General features: G+C 49.4%; 1 protein-coding gene across 1 annotated transcript in view; it reads right to left on the reverse strand.

Annotated features, from left to right (window-relative positions):
- Nucleotides 1–8820: 8820 nt before the first annotated feature.
- The window catches only part of NECTIN1 (nectin cell adhesion molecule 1), a 66470-nt gene continuing 60409 nt past the window's right edge, over nucleotides 8821–14881 (reverse strand). Inside the window, exon 6 of the mRNA XM_039866660.1 lies at nucleotides 8821–13045. Within this exon, the coding sequence (XP_039722594.1) occupies nucleotides 12498–13045 (548 nt within the window). The 3' untranslated portion in view covers nucleotides 8821–12497. The remainder of the gene's footprint in view (nucleotides 13046–14881) is intronic.

The following is a 14881-nucleotide window of genomic DNA, read 5'->3' on the forward strand; positions in this document are numbered from 1 at the left end:
TTGCGGGACACTTGCTGCTTTGTAGGTATACTGAAACATGTGCCAGGCCCAGGATTCCCCCATGAGTTTGGCTAGTGTGGCCTCTTTTCATGGCTCTCCTCTCACCCTATTGCTAGGACATGGCTCTGCACTTTAGGATCTGTGGGGTTGCAGGTAGTGGGCAGGGTAATACAGTAGTTAGAGGCATGGCCTTTGAGGCCAGACTGCCTGGGTTTGAATCCCTACCAGTTAACACTGTGACTTTGGGTAACTCTCTTCATTACTTCCTTTCCCTGGGTCTTGGGATGATGGCAGTAATAACTCCTACCTCCTAGGACTGGGGTGAAGATTGAATATCATAAAGTACTTTGAACAATGCCTGGTACTTAATAAATGATATTGTAAGTCTTTGTTATTATTAAAAGATCTTGGGTCACTTGTAATTCCCAAACATCATATAAATATAAGAAATTTTTGCTGTTGTTAGCCTTCTTGGGACTGTTTCCCCATTTGAGGGTTGGAGCAAATGATCTTTGAGGTTCTAATGATCTGTAATCCTAAAATGGATAGGTAAACATCTTGCTTGGGATCTACATGTGTTGTGCTGTAGAGGCAAAAGAATACGGTGCTGAGTGTGACACAGAAGGGCCCAGGCTTTGGAAAGGAGAACCTGATTGCTGGGAGGTGATGGCAGAAAACACCCAAGAGGAGGCAGCAGCTGTTAGAGGGCAAGNTCCTAAGCACCCAGAACAAGGACTTGCCCTCAGAGGATGCCTGATGGCTGGACAGACACTAGCCCCTCTTCCAGGGAATGCATGACAATGGGTTTGGATTTTTCAACTTTCATATTTCTCTCTCTCTCTCTCTCTCTCTCTCTCTGTTTTTAAGTCTAGGACCCTTTCAACACCTCAAATCTGTGAGAGTTATATGAAAAAGTGGCTGACATTCTTATGCCCTTGCCAAAATGGCTGAAACTAAAAGGATAGATGATACCAAGCATGGGGGGAAAAAAAAAATAGAGTAACCAGAACTCTCATACACTCCTGGTGGAGGCAGAAATTGGCATAACCACTTTGGAAAACTGACTGTATTTACTAATCCTAATTCCAGTCCCGGGTGTATACTAAACAGAAATGAGTGTTATGTGCCTCAAAATTACATACAAGAATGTTTGTAGCAAGTTTATTAATAATTGCCCCCAAACTGGAAACCATGCACATATTCACTGATGACAGAATAGAGGGATATACTGTGGCATATTCAACAGTGGAATATTACATAGCAAGGAAAAACATACCACTTGCATATATCTCATAGACATCATATCGAGTGAAAGAAGCCAGACATATAGGTAAGTGTACAGTTTGTATGATTTCATTTATGTGAAGTTCCAGATGGGGATGTTGCCCGGGAGAGAGCTTGAGGGAGCCTCTGTGCCTTGATCTGGGGGTAATGACATATGGAGCTGAACTCTTAAGGTTTGTGCACTTTATTGTTTGTATTTTTCAATAAAAATTTTTTTGAGTTAAAAATAACAAAGTACCAAACTCTTACACATAATCCTGGTAAGTAATACTGATGGAATTTGAAATTTGAAACCCCTCTTGCTTTCTACCTCTGGTGGCTCCTGGGACATTTCCGTAGATGAATTTGAAACATGCTGAAAGCCTTTGCTCTGGAGGACACACAGACTCATGTTCTCACAGGTGGCCCCAGTCCCACAACAAGGGGGTGGCCCAGTGCTAAAATCTCCACCAGGGGCATGCCCCTGAGGGACACGTCCCAGGTCCTCCATGCCTGTGTCCTTCCCACCAGCTGGTGGGTCATAATGTGTGAAGATGCACATGAGGGAGGCAGAAGCTAAGGGGATGGTAGTAACCACGTAGCTAGGAAGGTGCAGAACTAGAACCCTACTTAGGACTTGGCAAGTGTCCCAATACCTGATGTCATTTCCATGACAGGTACCATTTGGCTGCTGCAGTTTGCTGCTTAGGGCAGAGAGACAGTGATGAAAATTATAGTAATACTATCCTAGCTTGACATGACTGAGCACTCACTGCGTTCCAGGTATTGTTAAGTATTTTACAAAAGGATAATTTTCCTTTAATCCTTACAGCAGCCCTCTGTGGTAGGTGCCACTATTATCTGCTTTACAAATAACTTCCTCTATATACAACTATCTTTTTTCATCCAAGTAGTCTAACATTGAGAAATAAAGCCCAAGAATGGCAAGCAACTTGATTGAGGTCCACACAGCTTGTAAGTGGTAGAACCAGGGATTGAATCAAGGTCATTAGGACCCTGAAGCCTTGCCCCTTTCTTTTTATCAGGTTGTCAATAAATGTGTGTTGTGAATTAAACTAATGATAGAATCAGCATCTAAAAGGACCAAAACAGGCTGAAACACTGACCCCAATGATTAAAAGAAAATATAGCAGAGATACATGAAAAATCATCCTATTTAGGGGAAAAATAGATAGGGCAAGAGAAATTTGCTTAGAGGTAGCACACATGAAAAAGACTCATTCATCCATCCACCACCCAGAAATTTAACTACTAAGATTGAACCCCTCTATGTTCCATGCCACTACCATGAGGTCAGCTGGGCTGGCTGTACCCACAGTGTAAGAGGAAGTAGGCCAGATTCAGGGAGGACGTGCAGATAATCCCCCACCCTTTCACTTTCCCATCCCCTGATAGTCAGAACAGTTCCAGGGAACAGTGTTTTATCCCCTGCCCTTAGAATGAAAGGGAGATGGTAATGTTTTTGTTTTTGTTTTTCAGAATATCTGGAGTAACTGGGATTTAAAAAAAGACTATATATTTTTTTAAACTGGTAATTGAACTTTAATAGAACAATGACCTTAGCAACCAGAGGTGTCAACAGTGAAAAAAACTGGCATGTGAATGAGGAGTTCTCCACTGGTAAAGCTATTCAAGGAAACAGTAGATGACAAATGTCAGGTATGAAGCAGTCAGGGTTCTGGTGTGGGGCAGAATGTGAAAGTAAGTGAACTCTGAAGTCTTTTGTGTGTCTACAAGTCTAGTATAACTTCCCTTTGGCCACCAATGATGTTTCATAATCTAGAATGGGCAATTTATTTACAATGGAAGGTTGTTCTCCTAAATGGGATTTTTTATGTTATTATTATGTTAAGATATCCTTTTTATCAGTGGAAGTCAGAGTTATTCTTGAAATTGGTTTTTGCCCTACACTTAGAAGGCTAAAGAAAAGGCTAGTATTAATGCTTAAATAAAGAAAGCAAGTTTTCTCTGCTTCAAATCCTTCCCAAGAACAAATGTTAAAGATTTTTTTCTTCCATGACCATCAGTGTCCTTCCTGGGGCCAAGGAATTCACTCTCTGTGTCAGGGTTCTTCTGAGACCCCAGGTACATTAATAAAGAAGTGTAAAAAAAGACTTTTTAAAAGCATTTTTAGGTTCACAGCAAAATTGAGCGCAACATACAGATATTTCCCATATACTCATTGCCCCATGTATACACAGTCTCCCTTCCTACCAAAATTCCACACCAGAGTGGTACATTTGTTACAATCAATTAACTTCTATTGATACATTATGACTACCCAAAGTCCACAGGTAACCAGGGTTTTTTTTTTATGTGGGTTTGAGAGCTTGCTCTGTGCTGGTAATTGTACTAATGTTTTTCCATAGCTACCAGACAACTGAGCCAAGACTTGAACCCATGTTTGCCTGACTCCTAAGTCCAGGCTCCTAACAAGTGTGTTGCTAAGTATCTGAAGACTAGAGTGGAGCGATAAGCATATGAAAAAGAGGTTTGGCCAGGAGTAACCATCTCCAGATATCTGAAGGACTGTATAGCTTCTCAGGGAACTACCTAGACCAATGGGTGAAACTTAGTCTGAATAAAGAAATTATTCTTTATATGATAGTAGAGCTTAACTAGAGAGATAGTGAGCAGCCCATCATCAGGGGCAGCTGGGGTGCTTGGAAAAAAGCCTTGTTTTGGGGAGATTGGGCCATGCCACCTACAAGGTCTTTTGACTCTCACTTTGATAAATTCAATTTGATTTAACCTTTATTGAGCACCCACTCTGTGCCCAACCTGGGCTAAATGCTGGGAATGAATAAGATACAATCTCAGCCCTTCAAAGGCTCATAGTGTAGTGTGGAAGACAGCTGGCATGGTTCTATTACTTGTTGACTCTTCTTACCCGTGGAGGCTCTTTCAGGGCTGAGGGTCCTGGGAGCACTGTAAAATGGAAAGGAACTGGCTACTTGGAGGAGTGGGTATGAGGAAGGGACCCCATCCTGTTGGCCTCTGAGCCAGTCATCCCCCAAAAGGTCTTTACTCCCTGTAGAATAGACACCTTCAGAGAAGGCTCTCTAGGGGCCCTCTGGCCAGTCCTTGGGCAAAAAGTAAAGAGCTTACCACCTTACCATGACTGCCACCCTGCTCTCTGCTTCTCTCAGATGATCTTCCCTTATTTGCACTAAGGGGATGCTCACTGTCCATAGAGCACATTCACTTTTTCCTTGGTGGTAACACTATGGAGCAAGAATCTTCATTCAGGGAGGGCCTGCAGGACTGCCTGTCTGGGCTTTTAACTCAGAATCCCACTTTCCCTTCCAGCATGTGCCAGAGACCAAGCTCCTAGGTATGGTCTAAAACCAGAAGGCCAGCTTCTTTAGGATTGCAAGTATGGCTCATCCTGGCTCCCTACTTGCCTCTAGGTATTGGCCTCCATTGCAATCACTATCTTACAAGATCCCAAGTCTCAGAGTTGACAGTGATGGTGATGATGATGATTGATGATAATGACAATAAATAGCAGATTTGGCACCCAAGCTCTTATGTGCATTAATTCACTGAATTACCCAACTACGCCTCAGTCCCAGTTTCCTATCTCAGGACCTGCCTCTTCCTCATGATTAACACCTGGGATGACCTCTACCTCCACACCAGGGTCTCTGATTCTGTCTGTCTGTTAGAATCTCCTGGAGATCTTGTTCAAAATACACCTGCCTGGGCCCCAACCCTGTAGGCTCTGATCCTATTGCTTGGGACATTTGATTTTTTAAACCCCCAGGTAATTCTGGTATGTGCCCATGGTTTAGTTTTCTAGTTCATTGGAGTCTGTGCTGTATGTTGATGATGCCCGGGGGCTGGTTCTTGAGCCAAGTAAGACTATTCCTGTGCCCTTCCTAGGGAGGAACTCAAGATGAGCTTGAATACAACAGGACCAGTGGAACAAGCTTGGATGAGGCCCCAGGCAATGGACAGTGTGTGTGTGTGTGTGTGTGTGTGTGTGTGTGTGTGTGTGTGTGTGTGTGTGTATCTTGGGGAAGGAGTGGTTGGCAGAGGGGAAAGAGGGGAGAGGGCAATGCTTACAGATACCCAACTGGGAGTTGGTGGTGATGAGGAGTGGGAATTGGCCTGGCTCGGCAAGCAAGCCGGTAAACCTGGGGAGAAAATAGCATTTGGGGGCCACAGAATCCAGTGCCAAGATGGGTTCCTAGGACTATTCCCCAGAAGTGTCTAGCTGTGGGGGCAGGACAGTGGTGGTTCCAGGAGCAGGATCTCTCCTCCAGATTTCATAGAGGCCTTTCCTCCTTCACCTTATACCCCAACCCACCTGCCTTCCATTCTTCAAAACCATTGCAGATACCACCCATGATATTGTGATTTACAATAGAAAGTATATATCTGGTCTTTGTCCTGGTTCCTGGCACAGAGCTCCTAAATCCCTGGAAATTTCCTAAGCAATGAATGATAAAGGTGTCGTGATAGTCATAAGAAATCCCTTTTAACCACGTATGAGTTTATGAGGTGACTTTTGGAAAGCACCTAAGGATAGAGCTGGCTGCCAGAGGAACCAACCATGTGAATGGAAGTTTGGAACTTTCAGGCCCACCTCTGACCTCCAAGGATGTGAGAAAGACTGGAGACTGAGTTCATTTACCAATGGCCAATTATTTAATCATGCCTATGTAATAAAACCTCTATAAAATCTCCAAAGGACGGGGTTCAGAGAGCTTCTGGGTTGAACACGTGGAGGTGCTGGGAGAGTGGCCTGCTCAGAGAGAACATGGAACTCTAAGCCCCTTCCCACAAACCTTGCCCTATGCATCTCTTCCATCTGACTGTTCTTGAGTTATGTCCTTTTATAATAAACAGGTAATCTAGTGAGTAAACTAGTTTTCTAAATTCTGTGAAGCACTCTATCGAATTAATTGAACCTAAGAAAGGGGTTGTGGGAATCTCTGATTTATAGTCAGACAATCAGAAGTACAGGTAACAATCTGGACTTGTGGCTGGCATCTGAAGTGGGGCAGTCTTATGGGACTGAGCCTTTAGCCTTTGGGATCTGATGTTACCTCTGGGTAGGTAGTGTCAAAATTGAGCTAAATGCTTGGTTGTGCGGGCAAAAAACACACACATTGGAATTGGTATAAGAATCGTACCTCATTTTATGGAAGTCTTCCCTTCACTGCCTGCCCTGTCTGACTGATAGCTCCACTCAACACCAAATATGGCTCCCACAAGGTCAGTTTAGCCCATGGAGTTTGCACTGCTCTGTGGATGAACTGAAACTTGCATCAAATCTAGTATCCCCTAGAAGTTAGGCTGGTGCCATCCCCTTTCCCTGGACCCCTTCCTCTCCTACTGCTCTTAGGACATGGTCCTGCCTTGAGCACGTTTAGAATATACTTTCTGATGGTCTGGTTGCCAAACCTTAGTTTCTTCTCTAGCCTTCAGTTCTCCATGTGCTGAATAAGTGTGATCTTTTTCAGAACAACAAATATAAGATGCTAAATTCTCAAGTTGGCGTGGAATACTCAGTACACTCTGGGCCCAGGAGAAGTGTCACCTCATCCATCAAGTCTCTCAGACCTTCCCACACAAGAGTAGCCATTCCCATTCCATGCTACCTTAGTGCTTTACATACAGCTTTGCTTTAGCTGGTGGCCAGCATGACACTGGCTGTTTTGGAATTTGAGACTCTTGGAGGATCTGAATTCTTTGAGAGCAGGGACTCTGAGTGAGACTATTACAGTATGGCACAGTGCCTGGCCCAGGGTGACCAAATGAATAAATAAATGCATAAGTGAATAAATGAACCCCTAAATTTATCAAGTCCATTCCCTTAACAATCTGCAAGCAGAGTGGGTAAGGTAAGGAGGATCAGAGAGAGGCTTCTATGGTATCCAGAGGAGCTCTGGCTGCCCAACTGTCTTAGTCCTGGACCCAGAGCCAAAGTAGGGCATCCCAGGGGGACCTTAGCCACTCAGGTGGGTCCTATCTCCAGGCCATCCAGTGTTTGGTCCTCTGCTCTGTTGAGGGTTGCATGAGGGGCAAGGAGCAAGGGTTGAGGTTTGAGTGGAAGGAGCCTAACTAGCAGAACCTTCTTCCTCAGCCCAGCTCAACTAGAGGCTAAGTGTGCCCTGGACTACTGGTATCCTGGGGTGCAGGGCCAGGTAGCATGGAATGGGAACGGCTTCTCCAGCCCAGAGAGGCTGTGCCCGGGACTAATTGTCTTGCCCTCCTTCCACTGCTGGAGAAAGTCTTAGCTAATTTGCTAGAACGCTCTAGTTAAATGCCAATTAGGATGTTATGTCCACTGCTCTCTTCCAATATATTAATAATGTAGTTAGCATTTATTGCCTGTGCAAATTAAAAATTAACTTAAATGGACAGCCTGGAAAACTGAGGAAGTAACCGCTTAACCAATTTGCATCAAGATCTAAACACAGTCTAGGGTGCTGGGTTTGGCCTTCCAGTGAGAGGCCCAGCCAGCTGCCAACAGCTGCTGGCTTCACCTCCATTCCTAGTTCCATTTGCCCCAGGTTCTCCATCCTGCTCCAATCACAGGTGTTGAGGATGTGGCCTTGTCCCAGCTGGGCAGGAGGGCTTTCTGCTAGGCAGCCATCTTGGCTTCCAGCATCTCTACTCCCTTTTCTCAAGGGTGTGTGGTGTAAATTTCAGTGAAAGGAGATGCTACTGGGAGTGGTTGGGAGGGGGCGGTCACTGGAGCCCCTGCTACTCCCATCCCAGGATGGATTTGTCCTGCATTCCAGCCTAAGAGATGGGAAACAGATGGTGCAGGAGTGAAGAGGGGAGAGTTAACTAAATAACTAGGAGAACTCCGACCAGCCCCCTGGAGAGATGGGGTGCTGGGTCTCAGAGAGAGCTTGCAGGGGATGGGGCCTGACAATATCCTCCAAATAGAAGATGAAAGGATAAAGCTCCCCATCTCTTATCTGTCCCCAGGGATCTGTCTAAAACAACAGGTGTGATACTGCTTGTTTTCTTCTCTAAACACCACAGGAGGGGACTTGGTAGGAAGGAGCAGGACAGTGGAGACAGGGGGAGGGGGGTGAGAAAGGGAAACTGGAGAGGCTCTGAGTGGAAGCTCTGCAGCTCTGGGGCAGGAGGGGCCTAAACTCAGGAGAGAGGACTCCAGCCAGCACAGGGCCCTCCCTCTCCACTGTCAGCCCCCAGCCTCTTAGGATGTGCATCCTCAGAGGCTTCCCTGTCTGTGCCTGCAGAAGTTAAGCCCTCCCAATGCTGCTGTCCACTCTTCCTTCTTGTGTGGCAACCTGTAAATCATGGGTGAGGAATCAGGCTGGACCCTCACATTCTCCCTTGGAGCTCTTGCAAGATGGCGAGTTGGGGCTCCTGCAGGGGTTTACATCACCGTCCCAGAACTGTGGAATCTGGGCATGGGGTGGAGGCTCCCTTCTGTTCACTACAGTGCTGGCCACATCTCCAGCTTTGCCCTGTTCCCCCCCCATGTCTGTGGAGAAGGAAAGGCACAGCACTCCAGGGAGATGAGACGAGTGGAACGATGCAACCAGCGTTGTTTTAAACACTTTATTTATAAAAAAGTACATTTTTTTCCCTCAGTACATATGTCAACCCATCAGTTTTTTTTAACAAGTAAAAGAGGGTGATGCAAACACCCCTGGATCAGGACCAGGAGAGTCTGCTGGGCCATCCCTGGGACCAACAACGAAACCAGTGACAAAGAAACTGAAGTTTGTGCCTCATACTCAGAGGGGAAGGGTGGCAGCTTCTGCTGGATTTTGTTTCCATTTATACAAAAAACAAAAACAAAAACAAAAAAACAAGAAGTATTTTTTTCAGTCGAAAGTCCCATTCCTCAGCACGAGTTGGAGGAGCAGCGCCAGTGGTGCAGGGGGTACTGTGGGCGGCGGCAGCAGCCAGGCTGCAGCAGCCCTCGCACGCAGCCTGGGCCCCCCGGGCCCTGAGCACACCTCCCTGTGGGTGTGTGCGGTGTGGGAGACCCACCTGCTGCTCACTAGAAGAGGGCGACTGTGGCGGTCAGACTTCCTGTCTGGCTCCCAGGAGGCCTGGGAGCTCTCCGTCCCAGGTGAGCTGCCCACACCTACCTAATCCCTGGTTGCTCTGCTTGGAGGATGGCAGAAAAATTATTGCACCAGTAACTTGGGCACATGGGAGGGGATTGGCAGAAGGAGCACATGCCCAGGAGACAGGGCTCCTGTGAGTCTCTCTTATGGCCTGAGCACTGGGAAATCGTTTCTCCTCAAGGGCTTTCAGCAGGACCAGCCCATTCCTCTGCTGTGTCTGTGTGTCTGTGAGTGTGTGCCTGTGCTTGTGCTGGGGCGCCTGTGCTTCGGTCTATGGGAGGTGTGAGTACCCCCCACCCCTGTGTGCGCGTGTGCTGGGCCTGAGGTGGCTGCACTTGCATGCTTGTGTTCACTGATTCTGTGTTGTTTTCAGATACTTCTGATAAAAGGGACTCAGATGGTTCTGTTACACATTAGAACGCTATTAAAATCTTAAGGAAATAAGGGTATAGGTGGAGTAGGGGGTGGGCAAGGATGAGGAGGGCAACAAGAGGCAGGATGACACCAGGAGAAGTCTTGGCACAATGAATACCAAGTTTATTTCATTTCCAGCAAGGGCAGAAACTTAGCTCAGGCTGGTGTCATGGAAGAGAAGCAAAACATCTTCATCTTTCTGTTGGGCCAGACCTCCTCTTTGCCAGCTGGCTGTGTCTGTGGGCCCAGCAGCAGTGCCTACCTCCCCACAAACTTGGGGCACAGAAAACCCCATCTCACCAGGCCCAAGTGCCACCCCTTGCCTCATGCCCATTCTTGGCCTTGAGCAGCAATTACCCTGTTGGGCATGTTGCTGCTGTGCTGCTGGCAAGGCAGGAACTCCCACGGGGCCCATGCATGTGGCATGAACACCACAATTTGTGCTTTGCTTGGGGGGAGGGTGTGGAAGTGTCTTAAGGGGGACTTCGTGCTTTGGCTGGGCCTGGGGACCTCCTAAGTACATCATAAACTGAGGACTAGGAGGTAGCAATGCAGGGTAAGGGAGACACGGAGGAGTCCTTTCAGTCTTGTGGTTTCAAGAGGACAGAGAATGCCTCTGTCGGGCAGACCCCTCGGATTTCCTCCTGCCTGGGCGCAAAGGGACCAGGCAGATGGGTCAGAGTGGCATGAGGTGGGATGGGGCAGTGATGTAACATGGAAAAGGTTCTATGCCCTGGGGGGACACTAATACTGCTGGGAGAAGCAGCCCAGCTCCTCCATGCCCCTCTGCCCTATGGCTGGAAAGACCCCAGAATTTTCTCTCCCGACTCTACTCCATCCAGTACCCCCAATGCCAGGAGGGGAAAGCTGCCCCAGGGCTGGCATGGCTTCAGATTTCTGCTACGTGGCTACTGGGTGGCCTGGGCTGGGGCTAGGGCGGGGGGGCCAGGCAAGGGCAGCCCAGCTGGTGGGTTCAGGGTTGCCAGGGCAGAGATGGAGCTGGCTGGGAGTCCCATAGCAGCACCAGGGAGGGGAGGAATAGGGCAGAAGGCAGAGAACTCCCTTGAGAAGACTCTGGTGGGATAGGGTAGTGCCCATGGGGCACAGAGTGGTCTGCCCATTCCCCTCCACACTTGCCATCCTGTAGAGCCCCTGACACCCTGGGCTGAGTTAACTAGAAATCCTAATGGGCATAAAGCTGCCTCTCCCATCCCAGGGTCTTTCCCATCTAGAGTGCTGGGAGAGGGCGGGTGGGCAGATGGAGGAACTGAGGCACTTTGAACTGGAGTAACTGAGAGGGCTGGGAGGGGCCTTCCTCCACTGTAAAGATGGGAAGACCGAGTCTTGGGTGACTCAGAGGTAACCAGAGCCCTATTCAAGGGGGGATCTATACCTCATAGGGAAAGCTTCTCAATGTCTCCCTCATCCAGAATGGAGACCAGACAGAGCTGAGCAGGGAATGGAGAGTGGCAAGCAGGATAGGCTGACTCAGGATCTCTGGCTCCCCCATGCCCCTTGCACTTCTGGCCTTTGTAGGCGAGGTGCCACCTGCACCCTTCAGAGTCTGTGACTGTATTTGCAGAGCTTTCACTACTACACCTCTAACTCCTGGAGACATATCTGTTCTGGGATCTCAGCCCTGACTCCCCAAAAGAATTCAGAGTTGCTAGTACTTGATGGAAAAGGAGAAATATGAGAAACTTCTATGTTGTAAGAAGCAGTTTAGGGCCGGCCCGAGATCCTAGGGGACCTGGTCTCAGCTCTCCTGGAAGATTCTGAAGGCTGCCCCACTGTCAGATGGAAGGGGAAGAGTGGAGCATGATGGGGCAGGCCTCGGGCACTGTCCAGCCTGGGTAAGGCATGTGACCCCAGGGAGCATGCAGGGGCACATACGATCGGTATGTGTGTGTGTGCATGTGGGTATGTGTCTGTGTCGGTCAAGGTGTGTGAGAAGTGTGGGCCAGAGTCCACCTGGTGTCCCACTCTGTGGAGAGGAGATAGGAGTAAAGAGGAGAGCCATGCCAGAGCTGGGCCAGCTTCACTCTGCAGGCCAATGGCGAGAAAAAATGTAAAAACAACTCGCCAGGAAAACACATTGCCCAAGGCCCCAGGTGGGTCCTCAACTTGATTCAGTTAACAAACTAGATAACCCTGGGTGCTTTGGAGAAGCCACAACCCATCCCCTATCTCTTGGGTATGACTGCTGTCTAGGCCAGGGTCCAAACTCCTGGCTGTGTCAGCTCATGTGGGGGGTGTTAGATTCCCTCTTCCTGGGAAAAGAGGAGCAGCATCTGGGGGTGGGATGGGGCTTTCTCTCATGGAAGCCCTTCAGCATCCCACCCCCAATGGAGAAAATACAAACAAATTCCAGTGTTGGGGGGTAGAGGAGGGCTGGCTCCCCAAACCTGGAGGGATGCCCAGGTACACAAGACGAGGACGGGGCTCCCTGCACAGAGGGCAGGCAGCTGTGGCTGGGGAGGAGAGGTACAGCAACACCAAAGCCACAGTGAACACGACACCATGGGTAGGACTGGAGACAGGGAGGAAATCAAAACAAAGCTAGGTCGCATCTGCCCTGGGCTCCCAGGCTCCCTGGGAGCCTGAGGCTGGCTTTGGGCAGCTGGGTGAGTCTCTGTGAGCTCCTGGAGGATTGCGTGGTCCGGGGTGGGCAGGGGGCGTGCGGGTGGGGGTTGGGGAGAAGGGGAGCACACAGAGGCTCTGGAGAGGGAACTACACGTACCATTCCTTCTTGGAAATGAAAGACCCGTCGTTCTGAGAAACCATGTTCTCAGCCAAGTCCAGCTGCTCAGGGTCATACTGGTAGCCCAGAGTCCGGTCTCCGTAGCTGTCCTGACAGGCTTCTGCTTCATCCACCGTGAAATAGGGCCGCTTGGCATCCTCATCATATTTGGAGTGGGGGCCGCCCACCTTGCGCTCAGCCCCTCCACGACTCTCCTCCTCTTCTTCCTCCTCATAGCTGCTTCCTCCTAGTGGGCCAGCCTTCTTCTCATCGTCTGAGTCATCAGGGTACTGCAGGTTCTGGGCCATGGGCGGGTGATGCTGGGGGATTCCCGCCTTGCTGTAGCCGTTGCCGTACACGTGCTTCTTGGTGCTGTAGTCACCCTTAAAGGTGTGACGTCGCCGGCGCAGGGCCATCACAATCCCGCCAACCACGATCAGCACCAGCAGGACACTGCCCACCACGCCCCCAATGATGGCCGTGGGCACCGGCCCAGCGCGCCGCCCATGTTGGGGAGGAGATGGGGTGTAGGGAAACTCTGGGTGAAGAAAAGAGATGGAGGAGACAGTGTCAGTGGCTGGTCAGTGGCAGGAAGCGAGGGAGGCAGGGGAGGGAAAGGCTAGGAAGTGGCACCAAGGCCCAAGGACAGGTCTAATTCCAGAGGTCCCTCAGCACCCCACCCCTCCAGGAGCCCAATGTGCAGCAGTGTTGGTAGGTGGAGTGAGAGAGGAGAGGCAGAGACAATCATGTAGCCCAGAATCTCCACACTGACTTTCTCCTTAGATATGGTGCCAGCCCAGCTCCCTCTGAATAGAAGTGCCAAGAAGCACAGGTGCTAGCCTCCCTTGACTTAGTGTCCACTAGATGCAGTCACTGTCATTACACCCTGTAAAGTAGGTGTGCTATTAATTTCCATTTAACACATAGGGAGATGTGGCTCAGAGAGGTTAAATAACTTGCCCAAGACCACCAGCCAATGATGCAATGTTGGTTCTCTTGCATGTCAAACCTGTGCAAAAGTCACTATTGCCTCTCTGCCCGACACCTGCTGGTCACTGGGCGCCCATCTGATTTCTTCTGCTCCTAGGGTACAGGGAAGAGGATGGGTTCCCAGGTGCTGACCCCGTGAGGCCAGAAACCAGGGCTGTGGTTCTTGGTTGCAGTCTGGCCCTGCAGGGCAAGGTGGGGCCAAGGGTGCTGCCAGCCTGAGATGTGAGCATAAGATGCTCAGCACCGCCATGCAGAAAAGGGGCACAAGAGTATAGGAGTATGCAGTAAAGATGGCGAGTACACAGAGAGGGCACATGTGCAGGCACGTACGCCTTGCCGTGTGAGCCTATATGCCTGTGCTGGTGTGATGAGTGTGTCTGTACAAATATGTTCTTTGAGGACAAAGTGGAAACAAGAAGGCAGGAAAGGTGAAAAAGAAGAGAAAGGAAGCTTTGGGAAGGGGGAGAAGGCTGGTTAGGTGACTTTTGTTGCCAGTGGGGCCTGGCCAGAGTACTGCTCTGCCCTGGGCAATGCTGCCCTCCTTCTTTCCTTATGGGGGTGGAGGGGTAGGGGCCCTGCCAGAGGCCAAGGCGGGGCCAAGGTGAGGCTGAAGGAGGTGGTTCCCAGCACCACCACAGGGTGGCACTGGAGACCACAGATGGCCTTGGTCAGGAGGAGCTGGTGGGCAGGTACAAGGCAAGCCTAGAGGCTGACCTCCCCTCCTCTTACCTCTCCTCTCTTCAGGCCAAGGTAAAGGGTCGATTTGGGTATATGTTCCAGCCTCTGGGACTCGGTTTCTGTCAGCTCACTCCCTGATTCAGCCTCACTCACTCCATGGGAATCTTGCTCCTCCCGAGACATTCTCTTCTCCCAGAGGTGGGGCCTGTCTATGTGTGTAAGTGTGTGTGGTGCTGTCTACAGAACGCAGAAGCAGGGCAGAGATTCTAGAGGAGAAGAGGAAAAGACCTTCCAGCAGATCAGGCTGGAAGGGCTAATGAAAACACGGGCCAAAGAAAGGGAGGCAATTTTTCCAGTCACGTGGCTGAGCTGGGACCACCCAGATGCTCCTGTTCCTGGCCTTTCCACATGCAGGAGTTGGCAGAGAGAAGCTCAACCACTGAAGATTCAGCTCCTCACTTGTCACCACTGTGTCCTTAGTGTAGGTCCCCGAGTGGCTGCTCAATAAATATTTATGGAATATTTGTCCTCACTGCCTACTTTCAGAACAGTTTCTTTGGAATCTCAAGGGTTTCCTGATTTACCAGGTTCCATCTGTTTACTGCCTTCTTCTCATGAGGTGGGAGCTGCCTCCACAAGAATTACCCAAGGCAGCCAGCCTCTCCTGTACTTGTGATTTGTGTGCTACCTCTTCAGTTCTCACCCA

This window comes from Pteropus medius, unplaced genomic scaffold, assembly GCF_902729225.1.
Source record: "Pteropus medius unplaced genomic scaffold, Ma_sr-lr_union100, whole genome shotgun sequence".
Classification (NCBI taxonomy): domain Eukaryota; kingdom Metazoa; phylum Chordata; class Mammalia; order Chiroptera; family Pteropodidae; genus Pteropus; species Pteropus medius.